Below are 25,584 nucleotides of genomic sequence, written 5' to 3' on the forward strand. Positions count from 1 at the left end.
TGCGAGACTGACTGTTCTCCTTTCTCCAGACTCACCATGCCCCCAGCAGCCTTATGCTTTTTGCACACACTGCTTCCTTTCTGTGGAACACCTGTCCCTCTCTTCTTTTAGCCTATGTCTATCCGTAAGTTAAGTCTAAATATAGGCTTTGTTTCTCTCCTGGGAATCTTCTCTGATCCTCCAAGTTTGGATTGGTGGCCCTCCTATATGTTTTTATAGATCTTATTCTTATCTCTTTTGTAGGGTTTATCACCTAATATTGTAATTCTCTCTCTCTCTCTCTCTCTTTGTATCTGTTTCTCTAATGCTTTAAGCATCTGGAACATAGGGACCATATCTTATCTTTGTATCCTCATCATGGAATTAAAGCAAATGAATGGGAAGCACTAAAGGGTGCTTGTTTTCAGATTCAGGCTTGGAGAACTTGGCTTTGATGAATTGGAACAGCAGGCAGAGATAGTAGAACTAGTTCTCACTTGGATATATAGATTATGTGCCAGTGGTCCCACTGGTTTTGAATAGTCTTTGCTGTAGATGTACTTTTGAATTGGGCCTTTCTGCAAATGCCATAATAATCTTAAATGGGCCAGTTTCTCTCTTTGGGCTATAACTACATTAGTGTACTATCACTATTATCAAGAGAAAAAGAAACAGAGGGAGCTGAGCTCCTGAGGAACAGGGATGGCTTCCTGGGAGGGTTCTGGGCCTTGGAGGTGCAGTTAGCATTGGGTCTGGTTATCTGTGAGTCATGGTTATCCTGTCCATCCAAACTTCAATACCCCTACGGGGACTTCAGGGGTTGGTGGGATCCTTTGTATCAAGAACTTCTTTTCTTAATAATGCTGAAGGAACTCATTAACATGAAATTTTAAAAAGGCAATAAAAGCATCAATTGAGAAGAACTAAAGATTACTGTAAGCATATATCACATAGTCACTAGAGTGTGGTTCAGGTTGTTTCTGTTCTATTTTCTTTCATTCCCTCATTAATAAACATTTAGTGAGGTCTATTACTTTATTAAGTGCAAGGTATCAATGAAGAGTAAGACTTAACTTTATCTTCAAAGGAACTCAGGGAATCTAGATCTGAGTTGTGTCTTTTCTGGGTCCTCATCTCCAGGGGCTCCACTATGCTGGTTCATCGTGATGTATGTTGTAAGGGCCTATTTAGCCAGAGCAGCTCCACCCTGACCCTGACCCCCCACCCCCCGGGAACTTACTTAGAAACAAGTCCCGGAAACCAGTCCCAGGTAACAAAGCCCAGATACAAGGGTGGGTCAGGCCAGGTGGAGGTATCCAATCAGTGGGGGTGCATACTGTCTCCCTAGCTACCAAGGAGTATGGGCCCTGCCCTTTGGGTGCCTTTTGGGCGCCAATTCTGACCAAGGTGATAGGCTAGTTCAAATATCTACTATAGGGTAAATTGTAATTCAATTGGTCACTTATGTGTGACCTAGTAGGACTGTACAGCTTTCTCTGTGTTACAATTTCATTGGCCACCTGTGCGTGGCCAGGTCCAACCACATGGCCTTTGCCCTTAAAAGCTAGTCTGTAAGGCAGAAAGAGGTTGCCTCTTTGCAGGAGACAGGCCTGGCCCGTCAGTTTGATTCTCAATGCTTGGTGCAAAATAAAGCTTTGCTTGACCTTCACTTTGTATCAGTCTCGCTCCTTTGACCATTGACCCAACAACGTAGAACAGTCCCTCAAGACCCTTTGCAAACTGACCCTCGCCTCTCCTCTTCACCTCAGCTACTTCTCCCTGCCCTGCATACCTTATCCTCTTACCAGCCAAACCATACTTCACAAACACACTGCGTACCTTCTGCTTCTCCTTCTGCTTCAGTGTTGACATGTCATCAAAGCACATCTTTGCCGTGTTTGCCTTTTAATTCATGTCTTCCTTCCCTCCCCTAGCAGAGCTCTTTGTATTCTCTCTGGCCTTCTGTAGCACCTACTGAAGGCTCCGAGGGAGTGATTCTTAAGCATATGGGGAGCTTGTTCACAATGTAAGTGGCTGGGTCCCACGTCTAGAGCTTCTCAATGTCTGGGATGAGGTTCAGGAAGTGTGTTTTGGAAAAACTTTCCTGGGTAAGTCGGATATATTATCTCTGTGTGAGAACCATGGTTCCAAGTGTTAGGTTTAAGACATCACATTCCATATCTGTTTTTCCTGTATATATCTTTCTAATCACACTAGTTTGAGGTTGTCTCGAGGTAGAACAATGACTACATTATTTTTAATTTTGGTACAGAATACATATAGGAACTGAAAACATTTTGCTATTAAGTGGTAGCTCTAGGGAAGGGGGATAAGCGTATGTATCAAGTACTTCAATGGGAATGTTTTTCTCTTATAAAACTCTTAGTAATTTATAAAAATCAAGTTACAGATGGTGCTTGCCAAGAACAATGCCAGATGATTTTTCAAAATATCATGAGATGTCCCAATATTAAGTCCTAGAGTTGCCTCTTCCATATAACCTTGTCTTCTCCTTGGGGCGTGTATGAGGTCATTATGAGGCCCATTGAGTATCACGTCGTCCTCTTTTCCTGACTCATCTAAATGAAGAGGCAGCATGAAGTGAAACTTTCTCTCACTGTTCTGGTCTAGACAGAGATAATTTTTGAAAAAACCAATAGTAAAACGCTTTTGGATGCCAGTAGATAACATCATATATTGTTTGATGTACTTTTGAATTTATTTTGAAAAGACCTATCGAAAAATGAGTTCAAAACAAGATTCGAGTTTAGTTTCAATAGTAATTGGCGCTATTTGGATATTGTGTTTGATACCCATATTTTTAACACTTTTGTCCTGAATAAAGTTGGTGTTATAAGATGTGATTCTGAACCAACACTATAGCAAGAATTGGGGATGAACTCACTCTAAGGGACATGTCTTGCAAGTCCTCTAATAATCTGGCAGTGCTTGTGGAACCTGGCATTTAGTCAGTGCTTCTTAGATATTTAATGAATAGTTGTTAGTGGAGTTGTTTCAAAGAACTAATAGTGCAATTGTCCATCGATGACAGCAATGTTACCTAATCCTCCAGCAGTAAGGGGTAAGCTTCAAGTGGTGGTTTTCCAGATAATGCGAATGATATGCATTGCCCCATCTAGCGTGCTGTGAGATCTAACAAATAAAAATAAAGGATGACCTGTTAAATTTGAATGATTATATATAGTAGATAAACAATGAGCCCATGTACACACTTACGCCAAGAAATTTTTCATTATTTATCCGAAATTCAATTTAACTGGCATCCTATGTTTTATATGTCAACCCTAGCCTCACCTAAACTCTCTCACTCTGCTCCCCACCCCTGCCCCAGGACTAGGAAGGACTACTGAAATGAGGAATGCCTTCTGTGTCCTCCTAGCAGAACAAAAGAGCGCTCCTAACTGACATACAATATCTTCATTAGAAGCTGCTTCTGAACATTGGAGCATACACTTCCTGTGCCTGATAAAGCAGAAAATTATTTCTTGGTTGAAAGATCCATAAAAACTACATTGATTGTACCTCTAAATACAAGAAGAGCAGGTTTAGTGTGACCAGTTGGAAGGTACTGCCAGAAGCAAAATGGGAAAATAGGACTCTTATTTTAAATAGCTTACAAGGACTTTTACACTTGTAATCCCACCCCAGCTCAGAAGATTAAGGAAAGTTCTCCGATGTCTCTGGAATGGAAAAATTTACTTCCCCGACCCGCAGACACTGAATTTCGACGGAATTACCAAGTTCCAGCTAAAATTCCCGAGTTGCAGGATTTTAGTTTCAAATATGGATGCTACTCAAGCCTACCAGTTGCTTCTCAGGGTCTAGGTAAGTAAGTACACCTGTAGCTTTGAAAGCAACTTCAGAGATTCTGTTCTTGTTCCAAGATTCTTTGGCATGCAGGGCCCCGGCAGGTAATCTTGGTAATAGTTAGGAAGAATGCCACTTATCTCTGCATCCCTGCAAGGAATCAAAACTCTGTCTAGCTTCAAACCCAAGGAATGAGTAAGTCTTGGAAAAGAACTGATTGCATATGCTATGGAATGAATATATGCTCTGCCTTGTGGTGGGGGGGCGGCGGGCGGCGGGGAAGCAGTTGTTGGAATTGGAAAACAAAAGGAAGGCTTCAGTTGTTATAAAATTACCAAAGAAGAGACTGGGTAGGATTCAAATTAGACTTGTCAGTTATCCACTAGAGGTTTAACCACATGGTACATCTATCAAATATCTTCAGATATGACAACCGTTCTAATGATCCTGATTCCTACTGTTTTCAACAGAGGTTTTCAAAAGTCCCATGGCTAAGCCATTTCGAAGCTACTGGTTAAATGTATAATTTCATGTCAGTCTGAGATAGTGATCTATTCCTGGCATGGAGTTGGAACCAAGTAGTGCTGTAGACAAAAATCACAAGGATAGAAGCTTAGCATCTCGAGGTTAGAAGACAGCCTAGAAATCACCTCATCTAGATCCTCACACCATATGGGAATCCCCTTTATCCCGTCCTTGCCAAGGGGTTATGTCATCACTTTTGGGGGGAGTGCCCCACCCCCAAGACAACGCTTTCATTTTTGGATACTGTTGGAAAGTTCTCAACAGCTGGAACCTCCCTTCCTTAGGCTTTGGCTTTGGCTTTGGTTCTACTTCCTCCTACCAGCTGGTGGTCCCTGTAAAAGATACATATAGGATCAAAAGCAGTATATAAGGTGTCCTTAAGATTTAAAAGGTTGGGCATGTTGTAGAAATTAGGGTCTTGCATCATGTTTTCATTGCTTTTTTTTTTTTTTTAAGATTTTATTTATTTATTTGACAGACAGATCACAAGTAGGCAGAGAGGCAGAGGGGAAAGCAGGCTCCCCGCTGAGCAGAGAGCTGGATGTGGGGCATGATCCCAGGCCCCTGAGATCATAACCTGAGCCAAAGGCGGAGGCTTAACCAATGAGCCACCCACCAATTTTTTGCCCCAATAATTCCATGACTATCAGAACCCACATTAAATGAACAATACTCAGATTCAAACAAATGATTTTGATTTTGCTTGCACATGATACATCAGTCTGAATTATTTATTAGTCTAAATGTGCAATGAGTGCTGGATGGACATATTTTCACTGATCACTGAGGGACTCCTCTTAAGGTGTCACCTTGTCTGCTCAGGAGATGGCACGAAAGGGAAAGTAGCTTCTATGAAGGCATTTGTTTACTAAGGAGCTGGTGAATATTACCATCCCACCATGCTGACCTGCAGAAGAGTTGATATCAGGGAGAACTTTTCTGGGCCATCAGCCCCAGTCACCCCCACTGCTAGTATCCACCCTCCTGAGTCTCAGCAGCTCTGCATAGCCTGAATCATGGGATGAGTGTATTCTACTGTGGCTCGCTTTCCAGTACCCAAGGATGCTGACTAAACTCCAAGTGGGGCTCGGGGCTGTTGGGTGTGTGTTTGACAAATAAGGGCTGGAATTCTTTGCTCAATGACAGCTTCTGTGTCTTTCCTTCCCCTGTGTCCGCCTAGTCCCTGCTGTGCTACACAGCCACATGAGGAATCAAGAACGCACAAAGAAGCAGACTATATATCAAAGCGATTATGGAAAATCCCATCTGGATTTCTTAACGATTTTAGACTCATTTACTCCCTCTCAAGTCACAGAGTACCTTCAGGGTGTTTCTTACAAAGGTAGGAGGTCTTAAAAAGGTGGGAGGAGGTCTCGAGTTACTATTGAATAAATTTACAGATAGTAATACGTTGCTTTTCATGCCAAATAGAAATCGTTCCAATGTTTAGCCACTGGAGCTAAATGTCCACAAGAAGATAAACACTGCCTCAAAGAAATCCCATAGTTCTGTGTAAAAATCAACCCATTGAAAATAAGTTTGTCTTAAAAGAGGCCCCAGGGACTGTAGCCCCCCTTCTTAAAAAAGAAACAGCCTTTCGCTCCTCTCTGATCTCACTCATTTCGCTCCATCAGCTTCATGGTTGCATTTCTCCAGGATAATCTCTGGTTTTATTACAGTGAAGTGATTTCTTCTGTGGGTGTTTGTGCTGTCTCACAGTTTTGTTTTATCTTACATAATCTTTATTGCCTGTTTGATGGTACTTTTGGTGATAGGCTTTTTAGGGTACATGAGAATCTCTGTGTAGAACATCCTCCAAAAGGGCAAAGGCCATTCTCAGGGCAGTGTTAGTTGTATTATGAAGACTTAACCCAGCTCTGGGCCTGGGGACTGGAATCTGCTTGGGAGCATCTCAAGGATGGCTGGTCAGCCTGTGCATGTGTAAAATGTCAACTCAGAGAATAGGAGATGGAGGAGAGGAGGCGAAACTCTTCTACCAGCTGCCCTCGGGATCCACTGCTGGTGATCACACTTGCTGTTACTCCCCATTTTTGAGCATATGCCCCCATGCAGGCATATTTATTTCTATAAAGAATATTCATGCCCCACTAAACTAGTGTATTATGTAAGTTATAAAACATATTAAATGCTGAAGAAGGAAGTAAAAAGCAATATAATATAATGTTATAGAACATAAATATGTAGAATATAAATACAGGTTCTAATATTTCTTCCCACATGCCATGGACCACCTTCAATCTGCCACTTGGCACTTCAGATTATGTGGCAGCCACTGCCTTATTTTGTGCCCTGTGGTCAGGCTTGACTTGGAATGTCCACCAGGTCCTTATTAACTCCCAACTGCTTCCTGCCTCCTAGCTGTCTTGGGTCCCCAATCTCTGTCCTTTGTCTTTCCCCAGCTACAATAAGAAGAGTTTAGTCTTCTGAAATCCTCTCTGAAACCCTTTAATGCTAGAATCTTGTGCCCCACACAAAACTGAAACCTTACTGTAGGCAAGTCTGGTGAGGGGGTGCGCATGGGTGTGTATGTGTGTGGAAGGAGGGGAAGAGGATACCTTGCATGATTGCAGACTGAAGGTTGATGGCCCAAAGGCCATTAATAGAGCTCAAATGTTGGGTTTCAAGAAGTACCAGAAGCAGGTGTTTTGCCTCACTCTAAGGCACAAGCAGAAGCCTGTGTTTGCCATCAGGAGCTTGGTTCCTCTCAGCAAATCCTTCTGGGCCAATTTGACCCCGCAGAAGGAAACAAGAGGCTCCTTGAGGTCAGCTGCTCAGATCTTGCAGGGAGGCAAAACAGAAGCTCCCCATCAACCCCCAGCCTGCTTTCCATTGTTTTTCCCAGCTTGGGTTCATATGTATAAAACCGTAGTCTGCATTCTGTAATGGACCCCTTTCACCTCTGGAGCCACATCTGTTTGACCCCAAACAGATGAGTCCACCCAAAGCAGATGGAGGTTTCCAACTGCCCAGGAACTTGAAATGCAAGTGGCATTGAGGTTTCTCTGCCTGCGTGGAAAAACCAGGTGGCTGTTGGCACCTCTGTCCTTGGTTGTGTGTGTGTGATTTGTAATCCAGCCTTGGTGTTGCCCCCCGAGGGTGAACCAAGGACGCCGCAGGTACTTTGACAGCCTCTGCTCTACTTGGATCTACCTTCTCCCAAGATTCCTAGCGTAAGCTGATTCAGTTGGACTCTTCCAGTTGGGTTTTCTCCCCAGACAAGTGAGACATGATCTATTACATAACAAGGTAGCTTTAGGGCCGATCTAGGCCTTGGTTGCTTTTCAGGTATCCTGCTGTCCTGGGGCCCTCAGGATGGCACTGGGGGCAGGTACCTGGATGCTCAGGCCTCGGAGCCTTGCCATTTTGCACAGACTAGGGCCTTTATAGGATCTATGGGTTTTAGTTTCTCTTTCCTAGTTTTGCTTTTGAATGACCTACTCCTCAGCCAGCTATGCTAGAAGCTGACAAGCAAGTAGGAGGTTCCCTTTGAATTATTATGCCCCCAAACTCTTGTCATTTTCTAGTCATTTAATTGTCATTAGTGTCTGGGATGATGCTAATGCTTTTCGGACGGTGAGTGTCTCAGCAGAGCTCCTGCATGGTCGGGCTGAGCCTGTATGCAAGAGAATAAAAAACTTGGCAGCTACACTAGGCTGAATGAGTTATTACCACCTTGCTTAAAGTATTTTGCTGGATTCTCCCTCTTAGAGAATATTGGGGCCCAGAACAGGTACATTTTGAAGGAGAGGGGAAGAGAAAGGATGCCCATCATGGCCCAAGACAGGGGGCAAGGGAGATGGTGGGATAGAGAAGATTCTAGGAAGACAAGATGAAGCTGGGGAAGTAAGAAAAGAAGGGCAGCTGAAGGCAAACCTGTTGTTTCCGGTAATCCTGTGTATCGCTCTCTGGTATTGCGTTCTCTATTACAACTTGAGAGATTTGAACTGTCTCCAGTGGCCATTCTGTCTTCAGAATCATCTTAATCTCCGAGTGATTCAGACCACCCAACAGCTTCCCCTTTGCGCCTCCGTTATTTATTAGTAAAGACTGTCATCTCCCTATTTATCCCCCCTCTTCCTTTCAAAGACAAAATTCTCTGAAATCTGATTTTCAGAGTCTTTCAGCTATCCCTCACTCCCCATCTCTTCCAGTCAAAACTCCCATGCATATGGCTATCCAAATGGTCATTTCTTCCTAGGGTGTGATTCAGTACGGTAGGGAATATATCCACTGACTGGAGGAATTTCATTGACTGACTAAATCACTTGATACAAAGATAAATAAAAAACAAATCCTCCCTTTCAAAGAACTCATCATCAGGAGTGGGAGACAGACACACAGGTGTAATGTGATAAGCTCTGTAATCGAAGTAGTCTATGGGTGTATTAGAAGTCTGCGAGGGGTACTCCCCTGCCCCTGGGGCTTGAAAGAGCATTAGGGAAGGCTGCTCTGAGGAGGCCTCTTTTAAGGGTCAAGGGCGGATCAGCACAACACTGAGAAGCAGGGCCATTCAGAGGGAGCAGAGAAAACAGCATAAGCAAAAACATGGAGACATGAATCTGCATCTGTACATAATAAATACGGGTAACATTTGAATTGCAACTGATAGCCTTTTTGAACAGTTGTTTAAGTTGATTTTAAATTTGATACCATCTCATCGTTTTTATTCATTCATGCTGCACTTGATTCATCTTATATGCTTACCTTTGACATAAGAAGGATTTGTCTTTATTTATTTGCTTGCTTATTTAAATTTAAAATTATTTAAAATTAACTCTTTGGTGTAAGATTTAATATAGAGACCTTTTAGGCTTAAAATGACAAGGACCGAAACCAGCAAATGTTGAGAATACAGAGAGATCTGCTGCTGGTAGGCATGTCAAATAGTAGCGTCAGTGTAATATTCGTAACAAATCTGGCAGTTTCCCATAGAGTTAAACCTATATCTACCCCAAGACCCAGAAATTCTATTTTTGGGTATTTACCCAAGAGAAAAGAAACCATGTGTCCACTGAAGGACTGTCTACAAAATGTCCGCAGCCACTGTTTTCTTAAAAGTTCCAAACTGAATACGACACACATTTCCACCATAGCAGGCTGTGAAAAACTGGTATATGCACAAAATGAAAAACTGCTAGGTAATTAAAAAAAAAAAAATCAGTTATCATTGTAGTCAACAACACGAACTTCAAAAACATGATGCTGAGTGAAAGAAGCCAGACATAGATCTTACGTTTTGTGTGACTGCTTTTATTCAAAGGACTCCAACAACAGGCAGCACTTCTCTGTGATAAACGAAATCGGAACGGTCTGTTTTGGCGGGGTTGACTGGGAAGGAGCATGACAGCTCTTTTTGGAGCAGTGGCAGTGCTCTTATTATAAGGGTACAAGTTACATGCACGCAGGTATCAACCCATCAAACCGCTCATGAAAGACCAGTGTGTTTCACTTTGTGAAAAGTATACCTCAATTTAAGACAAGGCTGAGGTCAAAAAAGATATGGAGCAACGTGGGGATGTCAGGTCACAAAAACAAAGAACCAGGAAGAATTGGAGAGTAAGCCAGGACCACACACACACGCACACACTCTCCTGATCTTTAGACCCCAGCTGACACTGAGAAGGTCACAGGGACACTGCACATGATAACATGGGACCACTCCCACTCTTCTTTGCTTTTGGTTGCTGCTGCACAGATGACAATTGCTAGGAGTGAGAAAAATTTTACAGCTCCACTCTGTAATATTAAAAAGGTGTGTGTATATATATATATACACACATACACACAACACACACATATATATATGTATGGAAATATGGAATGAGAATTAGGGAACTATAGCTGTTCAGAACAGGACAAGATTCCTTTAACTTTCCAGATGAGGATGTGGAGGCCAGGGAATTGAAGGGCCCTCTCATGGTCAGTTGTCAGTCAAAGATAGCAAGGCACACTAACAGTTGGTGCGTAGAAAAACAGCCCCAGCTTTGAGGAAACTCTGGGAACCAAAGCCTGTATTGTTTTTTTGGCATGACTATTTATTACTGTGTTCTTGGTCATAAAAGGTAAGGCAGACCAGGCCCTGTCTAGGTGTTTCATACACAGCATTCCTAATCTAGCCCAACAACTGCACAAGGTGAGTCCTATTTATGTATTCAAAGATGAGGAAATGAAGGAATGAAGAGGTCACATGATTTGCTAATGCTCTCCAGGACAGAAAAGAAACCCAAGTCTGCTTCACTCAAAACACCATTCTTTTTCCAGGAAGCCTTGCTGATCCTTTAAATATTAAGTTTACTCTTTTTTTAATCAATAATTAAACACTTGTGACTTTTTAGGTGTTAGACATAAACCCTTTGATTATTTTGGTCTTATCCAATTTGTCTATAGATTACTTTTATACGATACTTGCCTCCTTCCTAGAATTCTCTATTTAGCACTTAATAGTTAAATGGAAAACTTTATCTTATTTTTCTGTAATTTTCAGACAGACAAATTCTCGATCACTTTCTCCGCTCTCACTGTGACTTTGGCATGGGACAGAAAAATAAAGGAAACAGTTCAGATGAAAAAAATTGAAAATCAATAAAAACACTGGATCATTTTCTCAATAATGGAAAAAAATAAGATCTAATTTGTTCCAAATAATATATTCATGGATTTATGTAATTTTGTTTTGTTTTACTTTGTTCTTAAACAGTAAAATCATTTAAGGCCATAAATCTTCCCCCCACCAATGTATCTAATAGGTTTTGCTATAATTTTTTTCCTTTCCTCTTCTGGGTATTTACTTTATGGTTTCAATTTTGATTACATCTCTGACCTAGAAATAACGTAGAAGAGGTTTTTTAGTTTTCCAAAAATTAGAGGATTTAAAAAAAATTTTATTGTTGACTTTCTATACAAAAGTTTTTGAAAAAATCCTTGCTTTGGGAAATTTAGCAAAGTTTCCTTTTATGCTAAGTGTGTGATTTGTGTATTACATGAATATAAGTAGAGAAAAAAATGTATGGTTTATTGTATTTCTCAAGTCCCTTATATCTTTGCTTTAATTGTATATTTGAACTGTTAAATTCTGAAAGAATAATATTAAAAACATCCCACAGTAAAAATGTTTACATTAATTTTCTTGTATTTCTGGGGTTTCATGTGTATTTATATACTATATATTACATATACATTTATGTTTGTATATATAAATATATAATATATATAGCTGCTATGTTGTTTATCAATTTTTTGACTCATATAGAGCTTTTTCAGTGATTAACTTTTTTCCCCTCATTACATACTATTCCTCTTTGACTTCATTAATAATTTTGGCCATGAGTTACATTTTAATTGATATTAAGGTTGCCATTCACTCTTTGTTTTTCTTTACCTTTTCTTGGTATACATTTGCCTTCCCTTAATTTCCAATCTTTCTTTGTAAATTTCTTTCAGTTTGCTGTTAGAAATACCTTATGTAGGGGTTTTATATTATAACTAATATAAGAATTTAGTCGATAGAATACAATAATTATGATGCTTGACATACTTGGTTTTATGATTTCCAATTGTTTTTTCTTATTCTTTGTTGTTCTTTTTAGTCTTACTTTTCCTAATTTTCTTTATTTTTTTCTTACACTGTTAATTTATTTTTAGAGAGAAAGAGAGCGTGAGTTGGGGAAGGGACAGTGGGGCTATTGCAGAGCCCCACTTAGGGCTCAATCCCACAACCCTGAGATCGTGACTTGAGCCAAAATCAAGAGCTGGATGCTTAACGGACTGAGCCACCCAAGTGCTCCTTACACTGTTAATTTTTAAATCATACTATTTTTCACTATACTAGCAGTTTTTTAATATCACACATGAACATTGCTAAATTTGGATTTCTCTATTAATATATAAGAATTACACTTCCCTATGCTTCCAGTAACTTTTCCTCATAATTCCGCCCTTCTCCAGCTTGAGAGATCATCTTTAATTTCCTATCCCATATCGTACTTCCTACTCCCACCTGAGCACTCACACAGATAGTTTGGAATTATTGCATCAAGCTTTTCTTAGGGATTTCCTTACAATTTCCTGTCTTATTTAAAGAAGACTTAAAGCATATAAATTTTCAGTCATATCATCCATATCATCCCTTTATGTTTGACTATCACTTATTCATGCATTATCTTGTTTTCCCAAATGACTAGATTCATGCTTTGACTTACTTTTATTCAGTTAGAATAGTTTCTATGTATTTCCTCACATGGGTTACAAGGGTGGCGACACGTTGAATCCTTACTTGTCCCAAAATGTCATTCTTTTGATTAAAGGATATCTTGCCTGGGTATAGATTTCTTGGAACTTCAATTTTCTCAATAGGCCACAGTCATTCCATTGTCTTTTGGTTGAGAGTATAATTTGTAAGTCAGATACTGGTCTGGTTCAATTACTGCCATAAGTGATCTGGGCTTTTGGTTTTGTTTTTCTGGAAGTTTAAAAGACCTTCTCTTTACCTTTGGAATATTTCAGTAACTTTTTGAGACTATGTTCAGTTTCATTTGGAATTTTTCTGTAACTTCAGGTAATTTCATTTCATATTTTTTTTATTACGGCCCTTCTTCTCTATGATACTTCTTTCTTTCTGAATATAATAATATTTTGGAGGAGCGGCTTCCTGGATCTGTCTTTTGAGTCTTTTTGATTTTTTTTTATAGTTTCCTTTTTTTGGTATTTTATTTATTTATTCACTTATTTTTATTCTGTTCAGTTATCATATTGTACATCGTAAGTTTTTGTTGTAGTATTCAACGATTCATTATTTGCACCTAGTGCTCACTGCATAGTTTCCATTTTGAAAAATGTTTTTGACACGTGTTGTGTATTTCCTTCTTTTGCCCACTCAGAACATCAGTTTGGTTCTTAGCAATGAATGTTGGGTTTATCCTCTTTTAAAATCCAGGCATTGGGGCGCCTGGGTGGCTCAGTGGGTTAAGCCACTGCCTTTGGCTCAAGTCATGATCTCAGGGTCCTGGGATCGAGCCCCACATCCATCTCTCTGCTCAGCAGGGAGCCTGCTTCCCCCCTCTCTCTGCCTGCCTCTCTGCCTACTTGTGATCTCTCTCTCTGTCAAATAAAAAAATAAATAAATAAAACTTTTTAAAAAATTCTAAAATCCAGGCATCAAATTTCATTTTACCATTAATTTTGTAAAGGTTAGGTCAGTCCTTTGGGGACTCTGAGCCAAGAAAAATGAGCCTTAGAGGAAGGATGGTCTTTGTGTGTTTACTGGATGAGAGGTGGAGGGGGGGGTGGTTCTGAACTAACACAGAAGGGGTTCACTTGCTGCTGAAGTGCTCACCAAAGTCCCATGCTCCCTCCAGGCTGCTCTAAGAACAGGATTGACTGCACAGACTGGGTAAAGTTTATTCTAATTGCAAACTCCTCCCGGTTTTATATGGTTATCTAAGAGTAGCTTGTATATGGTTAGTATATGTTTATCTATGGGTAGCTTGTCTAAGAACCACAAGACACGAGGGGACATGTATGGCCATTCTGGAAGGCATAGTCCCACATCTGCCCATCTGGACCTATCAGAGAAGCCTGAAGTCTGAGATCCTTGTCGTGGGCTCCAGCAGACTGCCTTCTCCTATGGCTCTGTGCCTGCTGCTCTCTCATGGCACAGGGTTCATGGAAAACGAGGTTTGTGTCTACTTCAAATCTCTGAACAACATGCAGCTTCACTCACAGCCCAGCCTCTCTCAATAGTGTGCAGTTTGGTGGTTGTGAGGCATTGGAGTGTAGCCTTGTCTGCTTTCCTGGATGTCCTGTGGGGCATCTCTCCTCTGCTCCCTTCCCTGAATGACAACTGCCAGCAAGATTTACATGGAGGGGGCAGCTTGACCACTAAGGTTTTTATGGGTCTCTTATTTGGACCTGTTCCACTTTCCACTTTCATTTTGTATTGAAGCAGTAACATCCCCATGGTGTCTCATTTCTTTCAGATGGGTGGTTTTCTACCTATGAGCTGGTGTTTGTCACACTTTAGCAGTTGTGGGCCAACACCTGAACATCCAGCTGCTGTTGATGTCTTTCTTGGGGTACTAGGGATTTAGCTGTGGCCGACCCATAACTTCACATGGATTCTTTCTTGGTTTAGTGTGTGCGATGTGGGACTTCCTGACTACCTTCGTGACACTCACTCCCCAGCATGGTCCATGCTCCCTTGGGCTCTTGAGTCACATATCAAACATGAGTAGCCACTTCAGTCAATGTTTATTGAACATCTACTCTATATCAAGCACTGTTTTTAGGTAGTGGGAATTCATTAGTAGTGAAAAGAAAGATATGGAGCATACATTCTAGAGTGAGGGACAGATCATAGGTAAAAACAGACATAATTGCAGAATATAAGTGCTACACAAAATATGAATCGTGCTGTGATAGAGAATAATGAGAGGCTTCTACGGGGCAGGATCATATAAGCCGAGCCTTTAAGAGGAGAAAGATCGGGGCACCTGGGTGCCTCAGCTGGTTAAGTGTCCAACACTTGATTTCCACTCAGTTCATGATCTCAGGATTGTGAGATCAAGCCCCATGTCAGGCTCCGTGCTCAGCGAGAAGTGTGCTTGGGATTTTTCTCACCCTCTCTCTCTCTGCTCCTCCCCCTGATCGCTCTTTCTCTAAAATAAATCTTTTGAAAAAAAAGAGAGAGAGAGAAAGAGCAAACCAGGTGAAGAGATAAGGCAACAGCTTTTCAGGCTTGGGAAACAGCAAGGCAAGGCCATTCTGGTAGGAAAAATCTTGAAGTGCTCTAGAAACTGGCAGAATGCCGAGTGACTGAAGTATGGGGAATTGGCTGGGCACAGGGTGCGGAGGGACAGTCATAGAAAAGGAGGCTAAGGAGGCAAGGCTCAGATCACGCACGGCCCGAGTGCCGCTGATTGTTGGCAGTATGGTCTCTGTTCTTCTTGTTTCTGTGCTACAGATTACTTAATACATTTCTGTTGACTCAAGTTGTAGATCACTCATAAACATAGATGGCTTGGTTGGATGCTAATCCTCCTCTTCAAACTTGGCTGGTAAAACTTTGTCTAGGAGTGGATTTCTTAGCCAACTGCACACCATTTAGATGCATCTTAGCTTTCCACCTATCTCTAGGAGAAAGCTCCACACTCTGGGACTCCCAAAAGGGATCGCTCACCTCCCTCCTAAAAGACTTTCTTTAATGTTATAAAGTTTACTCTTTGTGAAGTTCTATGGGTTTTGACAAAAGCACAGAGTCATTGTACAGAATAGTTTCACCATCCTAAAATATCACCTGGGTTTCACCTATTCCATCCTCCCTCACTCTTCCCAAATCTCTTATTGCTTCTTTTGGAAATGGTTTTGGTATTCTAAGGGTAGGAGGGCCAAGAAAAGCCACACCAAATCTATTGCCTCATGGCAGACAGCCTGCAGATGAGTATTACCATACACCTGGCTGCACATGAAAAGGTATGCTACATAGAGTTGTAGAACAGGTAAGTGGCTGTCATTTTAGAGCCACACATTCTGCCTCTAAATACAGTAGTGAGATGGGTAATTTAACTGATTTCTTCTTGAGACACTGTGGGAACTGTGGTAGTGATTGTCTCCAATTCTTCATCTCCTTCTGTATGTATCCACACCCTTAGCTATGCAACTTTGTAGTCTCTCCTACCAAGTTTAGAACTTAGTTCTCAGCCTTTGCAAGGGAGCTTGGCCATGTGACTGGCTTCAGCCAATGGGATGGTAGCAGACATAATCCTGCCCTGGTTCCAGGAGGAGGATGAGAGACTTGTGGAAGGGATTTACTGCTCTGGTCTGAATGTTTGTGTGTCCCCAGATTCATAAGTTGATTATGAGCCGGTGGGGCCTTTGGAAGGCAAAGCCCTCATGATTGGGATTAGTGTTCTTATAAAACAGGACCCACAGAGTTCCTGGCCCCTTCTGCCTTTGAGGGCCCCAAGACAGCCATCTGAACCAGGAAGCTATCCCCAGACATCTAATCTGCTGGCCCCATGATCTTGGAATTCTAGCTTCCAGAACAGTGAGAAATAAATGGTTCTTGTTTATGTACTACTGAGTTTATGATATTTTGTTATAATAGCCCAAATGGACTCATACAGCTACCCCAGCTGACCTACCCTAGTGACCCACCAACAAACTGTGAGTGGGAAATAAATGGGTTTTGTTGCATGCCACTGAGATTAACGCAGCATAGCTAAGTGATGCAGGCACAGTATCTAGATGAGACATCTCGGGAAACCTCAAGATGAAATGAAAGGCTTGGTAGAATCGGTTCACTCTCTTAAAAATATTAAGGCTAATCCCCACTAAAAATGGGTAGTGTTTAAAAAGTGGAGAGTGTGGTTGTGGTTCTTTTGTATTTTAAAGCCTGCCAAATGGTGAAGGCATTTTAAATACTGAAAACTTCAAATGTTCTCATGAGGCCAGTAGCCACTGCTTATTTTAACGTGCCAAAGGATGTGAATGATTGGTTTAATACTGTTCCTTCTCAGAGCAGATTGTCGAGACCAGATCAGTCAATGCATCTAACATGAGTTAATTCTGTAGTACTAGTACCTCTATTATTATATTTCAAAGAGAGTAGTGTTTCAACACAGATAATGATTCTGAAATTGTTTCTCTTGTGGAATTCCCTGATGGCTTTTTTGATTCCCTTTCTATTCTCTTGCAAAACTCACCCCCGCACACACACACCCAATTAAAAAAAAAAGTACATATAACAGATTTCTATGCTTTCCAGAAACATCTGTTCTTTGTATTTAACCCCCTGAGGAAACTGTGATATAAATGTTTAAATTTGTTCTATTTTGCTTAAAAAGTGCTTTCACAAATGGAAGAGTAGAAAAATAACATCACTTGAAATTGAAGACTACACTAATTTATTAAAAAAATGAAAGAAAAAGAAAAAGAAAAATCACAATGGGGCATTTGAAGTTGAATTTTCATTATGTCCTAATAATCTCTCTGCATAGGAAGTGTATGAGCCAGAATAATGCTTCTCAACCTTGGCTGCATGATAGAATGACCTGGATAGATTTTTAAAATCCTGATGCCCTGGCCACTTCCTGGACGAGTCACATCAGAAATTCTGGGCATGGAACTCAGCAGCATTTGGTTCTAAATTTCTCCAGGTGATTCTAATGTTTATCAAAGATGAAAAGCCACTGACCTAAAGAAGTGACCTAGGGGCACCTGTCAAGTTGTTAGTTCAGTCAAGGTCTGAGCAGGAAAGAGAATCCAACCCATTTGTTTCATATGAGAAAGCTTAAATGGAGTACTATTTAAATGGACTAGCAATAGAAGGAAGCTATTACCATCTCTAGACTTGATGGAAAATGTGACCGGAGCCCAGTGAGACCCTGATGCGTGAAGAAGCCCCTGTCCCAGGGGAGCTGTAATTAGGGAAGGATAGAGACACTCTGCCAGAGACATGGAACAAGGAGAGATGGGGGAAGAAATACTCTGCTCTCATTTTCTCCTCCCCTTTAACAGAACCTGACCCCTTGTCAATGGCTCCCATTGACCAAGCCCAATGGACTCCCTCCAGAAAGGTGTTGAGGGAGATACAGTGCAAAGGGTCAGCTTCCAGTGGCACAGAGTAGCTAAAGAAGGACATTAAAGGGGCTTTGAGGGCCTAATCAAATTTAAGTAACACAACCAGCCAAACTTTCTGAACCAAAACAAAAGCAGAGTGTGCAGCCAAGTACTGAATTATGATTTCTAAATAATTTTATAAAATGCCTTACAAAATAAAGTATAATTATTCATTTAAAGAATCATTTTAAAAAAATAATCACATTTCATGAAAATTGGGATTGTTCCAGAAGATCTAAGGTATATGATTGTGAACAGTTTAAACTTTATTATTCATTCAACATTTATTTCAGAATATTTTTAATATTTTGTGCCAGACATTGTGCCATGCTAGATACAGAATCAAAGACATTGGGAACCATGTGTACATACTTCTGGGTAGAGTATTCTGTAAATGTTAATTATATCATTCCTATAGTTCAAATCTTCTGTATCTTTACTGATTTGCTTTTGGAGAGAAGAATGTTCAAGTCTCTGACTATAATTGGGATTTATCTATGTATCATTTCGGTTCCTTCAGCCTGTCCATTCCTTTCCTGTATTTAAAGCTGCATTGTTAAGGGCAAACACAGTTCTATGTCTTCCTGAAGAACTGACCCTTTTTCATCTTATATGGGTCCTCTTTAATCCTGATAATATTCCATATTCTGAAGTCTACTTTGTCTCATAGTAATGTAGCTATTTCAGATTTCTTTTGGTTAGTTTCTGTGTGGTATGATTTTTTTCCATCCTTTTACTTTTGTCTTTTTGTTTAAAGTGGGTCACTTTGTGTATATATACCACATCCTCTTTAGCCATTCATCAGTTGATGGGTACTTGGGCTGTTTCCATAATTTGGCCATTGTAGATAATGCTGCTATCTACATCAGGGTGTATGTGTCCCTTTGAATTAGTATTTTGTGTGTGGGGGAAGAGGGAAATAGGTGATAGGGATGAGGGAGGGCACTTGTGTTGAGCACCAAATGTTGTAGGAAGTGCCCAATCCATGTATTATATGCCAAATGTTAACTAATTGGAATTTAAAAAACTAAAAAACTAGGGATGCCTGGGTGGCTCAGTTGGTTAAGCAGCTGCCTTTGTCTCAGGTCATGATCCCAGCGTCCTGGGATCAAGTCCCACATCGGGCTCCTTGCTCCGCAGGGAGCCTGCTTCTCCCTCTGACTCTGCCTTCCACTCTGTCTGCCTGTGCTCACTCTTGCTCTCTCTCTCTGACAAATAAATAAAATCTTTTAAAAAAAAATTAAAAAACTAAAGTGGTTTTCTTGTACATAGCAATGGTTGGATTTGTTTTTTTTTTTATCCAATCTGATAATCTCTCTCTTTCAATTGGTGTGATCCTGGCATGCACATTAATGTGATTATCGTCATGATCAGTTTAAGACTTACCATTTTGACATCTGTTTTCCATTTTATTTCATATGCTCTTTCCCCTCTCTTTTTTCTCTCTTCTCTTGGAGTAATTCAGCATATTTTTATTATTCCATCTTTGTCTCCACTATTATTATTTATGCTGCTTTTCCAAATAATTTTTAGTGTTTCCTTTTGTTTCTCCAATATGCATTTTTAATTAATATATATCCAGCATCAAATATTTTACTACTTCCTATGTAGTTTAAAGACCTTATAATTGTATATGCCTAACTCCCCCATTCTTTCTTTTGTGCTATTGTTATTATGCATTTTATTTTAACCTATGCTATAAATACATAGTACATTGCCATTATTTTTCAGGCAGCTTTCTTTAAGAAAAATTAAATTTTATATTTATTTATTGTATTTCTGGCTCTCTTCATGTCTTTGTGCCAATATGAGTTTCTGTCTGATGCTATATTCCCTTAGCATTTCCAAAGCTTTTCCTTCTGGTAGACTTTAGTGCGAGAGCTAATGTTAATCTTGTCATCAGCTGGGCTGGCTTTGAGATTTGTTGTTGGTAGGGTTATCCTCGGTACTACAAAACCTTTGAATTCTTCTCAGTTTTTGTTTGAGAATGTTTACTTCTCTTTCATTTATTGAAGATATTTTTGCTAGGTACAGAATTTTTGTTTGACAGATTTTTTTTTTCTTTTAACATTTAAAGGTGTTACTCCATTGCCTTATTGTTTGCACAATTTCTAACGAGTGTTGTAATTCTTATTCTTAGTCCTCTGCAATATGTCTTTTTTCCTGTGGTTGCCTTCAAAATTTTCTTCCTTCTTTCCTTCCTTCCTTCCTTCCTTCCTTCCTTCCTTCCTCCCTCCCTTCCAGGAATTTGAGTATAATATTGAGGTTTTTATTTGTTATTTTGTTTAATTTTTGTATTTATCCTGCCCAATGTTCTCTTCTTTGGCTTGGTGTCTGTCATTATTTTGGGAAATTCTTAGCCATTATTTCTTCAATATTTCTTCTGCCCTGGCCATTTCTTATTGGACATTGTCAGATAGCTCTTGAATATTCTGTATTGTTCATTTATTTCTGCCCTATTTTCTCTTAGTGTTTCAGTTTGGCTAATTTCTATTGGCCTGCCATCAAATTCACTGGTTCTTTTCTTGATTGTGTCAAGTCTACTGATAAGTCCATCAAAGGGAGCTCTTCATCTCTATTTCTACATTTTTCATTTCTAGCATTTCCATTTGATTCTTTCTTGTGGTTTCCAGCTCTTTGTTGACATTACATATTGTCTGCATTTCCATTAGACTTTACCATAATAATCATAGTTTAAAATTTCCCATCATATAGTCCCAACATTTTTGACATCACTGAGTCTTCTTCTGTAGACTGCTTTGTCTCTTGGCAGTGTACCAATTTTTTAAAATTGTGCTTCCATGTGCTTCATAACTTTTTGATGAAAGCTGAACATCTTGTTTGTGATGGTAGAAACTGGAGTAAACAGTTTTCATGACAGGAAATTGGTGTTCTTTTTCTTCCAGTAGACCTTTTGTTTGGGAGTTAGGGTTAATACAGACAGAATGGGACTAAGTTTGAGGTTTGTTGCTGCTATGGTTACCTTCAGTGCACCACAGGCTTCAGTTTCCTCTAACAATACCCTGTAGTATAACACTACTTTGTAGGGCAGCAGCTGGCTTTTCAGAGGATGTTTTCAATTCCTGCTCCCTCCTCAACTTTGGGTCCTTTGTATATAAAGCACCTCTTGAGAATTCATTTGCAATTCTCCCAGCAGTATTCTACTGTTACTCATTACTCACAGCTTGTTAGTTTCATGGTGGGAGGGTGTTCTTTGTTGTTCTGGTTAAGCCTTATTCTTAGTCAGATACTATGTTCCTGAGTCTTGGGATGTGGCCTTTTTGGGCTCCTGCCTCCCTTTCAGCCATAGTTCCGAGCCCAGTCCTTGTTTCTGTCCCTCCCCCATGAGTGGAGGATGTTTTCATTTCCTTTCCCTCAGCTGCAATGGGTTTTCACCTGTACCCTAAAGGCAGTGTTATTTTCTTTCCCCCTACAGGTTGAAGTTTTTATTCCATAGGGTAGAAAAGAGTCTAGGTAGGGTTTCATGTTCCTCCTGTTGTAGTTGTTCTCCCTAAGGCTTTCACGGTGTTTTCTCTGGAGAATCACCAGTCCCTTCTATGAACTTCTTTTGGGGTCCACAGAGAAGTCTGCAAGCAGGTGGGAACTTCCCTTATACGTGTTGCCTCACTGGGCTTCACACACTCTTGCCAGCCCATATGCAGTCTCCATCAAATTACTAACTTTTCTTGCTGAATTCTTTCTGGTGTCCAGCTCTTCTGTCCCCAGTCAACAAATACTAGTTCCCATTTCATCCTGCAGGTGCCTGTGTTTCCTTAAATTTGGGACTAGTTGGTTGCTCTCTGTGATAAGCACAAAACAAGTTGTGAACTTGCAGCTTATCTAGTTTTCTGTTGTTCTTCTAAGTGTGGAAATTCTACCCTTTCTAGGTTCCCAGATCTCTGAGTAGAAATGGAAAATCAGAAATACAGTTTTTATTTGTCTTTTACCAGTTTTCAACTTCCAGTTATAAGATAAATAAGTCCTGGGGATGCAATATACAGAATGAAATAATTTTCAATTCTGTATCATATATGTGAAAGTTGCTAAGACAAGAGATCTTAAATGTTCTCATGGGAAGGAAGAAATATGTAACTATATGAGGTGATGGGAGTTAACCAAACTTACTGTGGTGATCATTTATAATATCATCATGTATCAAATCATTACATTGTATACCTTAAACTTATACAATGTTATGTATCAATTATATCTCAATAAAACAAAAATAAAAGGATGAATGTTTTGGCATGTTAATTATATCAATAAAAAATCATACAGTGTTTAAAAAAATCTTCTTGACTAGCTTTTTATAATTAATTGGTGGATATAACTAATCAGTAGTCAGTTATTAACTAATTTTATTAGTTTTTTTGTTTTATTTTATTAGTTTAATTTTTCTCATTTTTATAGTAACTATATAAACTTCCATAAAGTAATTTGGGTAACATGTAATTAGAAATGTACAGGACCAACATGAAGAAAATTCATAAAATTCTCTAAGGCATGAAGTAAGTCTTGAGTAAATAAAGAGGCAGGATAGTTTCATATAGAGAATTCAATACTGTAAAAATGGCACTTTTTCCTAAATTGACTTATAAATTTAATACCAATAGAATTTTCATGAGTATGGATAGTTGTGTATGTAACTTGACAAAAAAATTCTAAAGCTCATTTAGAAAGAATAAATGTCAAGAATAACCATGAAAATTTTAATCCAGAAGACAATTAGAGAAAATAATTAGGGGAAAATGTCCCTTACAAATATTAAAATGTGTCATAAAGTTACCATACTACACCCTGTCACAGGTGCAGGGGAAAATGAACAGATTAATGGAACAAAAATAGGCCAAGAAAAGACTAAAGTATATATGAGAATTTGGTATATAATAAAGGTGTCAGTATAAAACCATGGGAAGGAAATGGCTTATTAAATAAATGTCACTGAAAACCAACCACTGGGGGGGGCATATTAGATCATTCCTTAATAAATTGCAGATCGATAAAATAAGTAAATGTAAAATGTCTAAAAAATGAAACCATCCAGACACTAGAAGAATTTTTTTTTTCCCTAGCTGGGGTGTAAACAAAACAAACAAACAAAAAAAACCAGATTCTTAAATAAAGAGACTACTAAATTTGTCCACCCCAAAATTAAAAACCTTTAGTATGGCCAAAACAGTGCCTACTCGCACCTCCCCCCTGCCCCAAAGAACCTCTGCCATAAAAGTGAGAGACAATGGAAAAACTTTTAGTATCACGTATAACAAAGTAGCAATAGTAGATTCAAATAGGTTCTATACATGAATCAGAAATTCACAAACACCTTAATGGGAAGATGGGCAAAGTTTTGCCATGCGGGCAAAGATGAACCAGACAGTGTCGGCAAGGTGGGAAAGGATGCTGCCACGTGTGGTTGGGGAGCACATCCATTTGTTACTGCTATTGTAACAAGGTACACAAACTAGATGGCCTGAGACAACAGAAATTATTGTCTCACAGTTCGGTAGGCTAGAAGTCAGAAACTAAGGTGTTGGCAGTGCCCTGCTCCCTCCAAAGACCCCAGAAGAAAATCCGTCCAGGCTTCCTCCAGCTTCTGCTAGCCCTAGACATTTCATGGGTTGTAGAGGCATTCAACCTGGGCCTCCATGGCACTGGAGGCACATTCTTTCCATGTCTTTGCAAGACCATCTTATCTCTGTGTCTCTGTCCAAATTTCCGTCTTCTCATAAGGGCATTCCTCAAATTGGACAAGGCCCCACCCTATAGAATATGATCTCGGTTTGGCAATATGTTTCAGAGTTGCCCCTCATGAATTGACCTTACGTAATGGGGTCTTTGCACAAATGGGGAACAGTTACATGCCCGGTTTGATTTCTAAATCAAAGCACTCCCTAAAACTGGAGAAAAATGTCAATGACTTTTATTTCCATTAATAGGGGAGTGATAAGTAAATCCAGAATGGAACACCATGACACATTTAGGTCTCTATTTATTGATAAAGAAACACAGTCTCTATAGAAGTCTTGCTAAGTGAAAAAAAGTAGATTACAAAATGATGTGATGCCAATTCTATGAAACGGTACAACTTCACATTAGCGTAACATAAAATGAAAATACACCATTATATTGTATGTAAAGTGCACGCTGCCCTTTATCTGGAGGAATGGATTATCAGATATCTCACATGCAGTGCTTCAAGTCAGAGTGTCTCCAGAGGCGGGGGGCTCAGTCAGTTCAGCTTCTGCCTTCAGCTCAGGTCATGATCCCAGTGTTCTGGGATTAAGCCCCACAGAGGTGTTCCCTGCTCAGTGAGGCGTCTGCTCCTCCCTCTGCCTCTCCCCGTACCTGTGCTCTCTCTCAAATAAATAAATAAATAAATATCTTTTTAAAAAGCCAGAACATCTCCATACTTTTTATAAAACGCCAAGAGAGACCAAAGGTGTGGAGCTGTATGTAGTGAAGTTCAGAGGAAGAAGAGCCAAGCTAGTGTATCTCATAGCAGAAATGGCTCTACCATGTACTGACACTGTGTCTGCAGATAAGCCACACCCCATGTGGAAACGAAGATCACAACAGTTTAGGAGTTTATCCCCAAAGAACAGGAGATGAAGTTTTAGGAGCTACTGGCAAAGTGAGAAGTGCTATTCGTTCATGCTTCTCCTGCACTAGGCATATTTCTAGGTTCTGGAGATTCAGCTGGAAAAAAGATAAATTTGTGTCTGTGGAGCTTATATTCTGAAAATAGAAAATTGATAACGGGGGTATCTGGGGGTCTCGGTTGGTTAAATATCTGCCTTTGGCTCAGGTCATGATCCCATGGTCTTGGGTTCGAGCCTCATGATGGACTCCCAGCTTGCTAGGGAGCCTGCTTCTCGAACCTTTCCCTCTGACCCTGCTCATGCTCTCTCTCTCAAATAAATAAATAAAATCTTTTAAAAATCGATAACTAATAAACAAATGCATAATGTAATGACAGTTATAGCAGTACGAAGAAAAACATAAACTTATTATACAAATATGTATTTCACATATAATATATCACGTTAGTATATGATACACTGTGGAATTCAGGATTATGAAGGAAAATACAGCAGACTATTGACAGAAAGGCCTGAGAGGTTACTGTTTTAGGTGGGTTGGTCAGGAAGACGTTTATAAGGGGGTATTGAGCTCATTTCTGACAGAAATCAGAGAGAAGGGGAAAATCTTGTAGATAGCTGAAGGAAGGGCCTTCCACATAGAGGGAACAATGGCAGAAGCCCATGTGTTCTAAGAGAAGATCACTCTGATACTAGAGAAGGCAGAGGAGGAGATAAGGTCAGGCAAGTAGAAGGGTGGACAGACCACAGGACCCACTGCAACTATGGATTTTGTGTGTATGAGATGAGAGTCATGGCAGGGTTTTGAGTAGAAGATTGACATTACCCAACTTCTGCTTTTAAAAGATGGCTCTCCACATAGAATGTATGGTAGAGAGGCAGAAATTAAGACAGGGAGACCGACATGAGGCTAATGCCAATGTCCAGCCAAGAGTCACGAGTTAATTCAGTCTAGAAGGTGTTGGTGGGGAAATTGAGGAATGGTTGGATTCTGGAGATATTTCAAAAGTAGAATCTA

The 25,584-nt window shown here is 40.0% G+C and overlaps 1 protein-coding gene across 1 annotated transcript in view; it reads left to right on the forward strand.

The window, feature by feature from the left end:
* Positions 1-10,942, forward strand: part of TEX26 (testis expressed 26) — a 31,332-nt gene extending 20,390 nt beyond the window's left edge. Inside the window, exons 5-7 of the mRNA XM_044250656.1 lie at positions 3,649-3,825; positions 5,513-5,674; positions 10,838-10,942. Coding sequence (XP_044106591.1) covers positions 3,649-3,825; positions 5,513-5,674; positions 10,838-10,929 — 431 coding nt within the window. The 3' untranslated portion in view covers positions 10,930-10,942. The remainder of the gene's footprint in view (positions 1-3,648; positions 3,826-5,512; positions 5,675-10,837) is intronic.
* Positions 10,943-25,584: the final 14,642 nt, after the last annotated feature.

Source organism: Neovison vison, chromosome 5, assembly GCF_020171115.1.
Source record: "Neovison vison isolate M4711 chromosome 5, ASM_NN_V1, whole genome shotgun sequence".
NCBI classification, from domain to species: Eukaryota; Metazoa; Chordata; class Mammalia; order Carnivora; family Mustelidae; genus Neogale; species Neogale vison.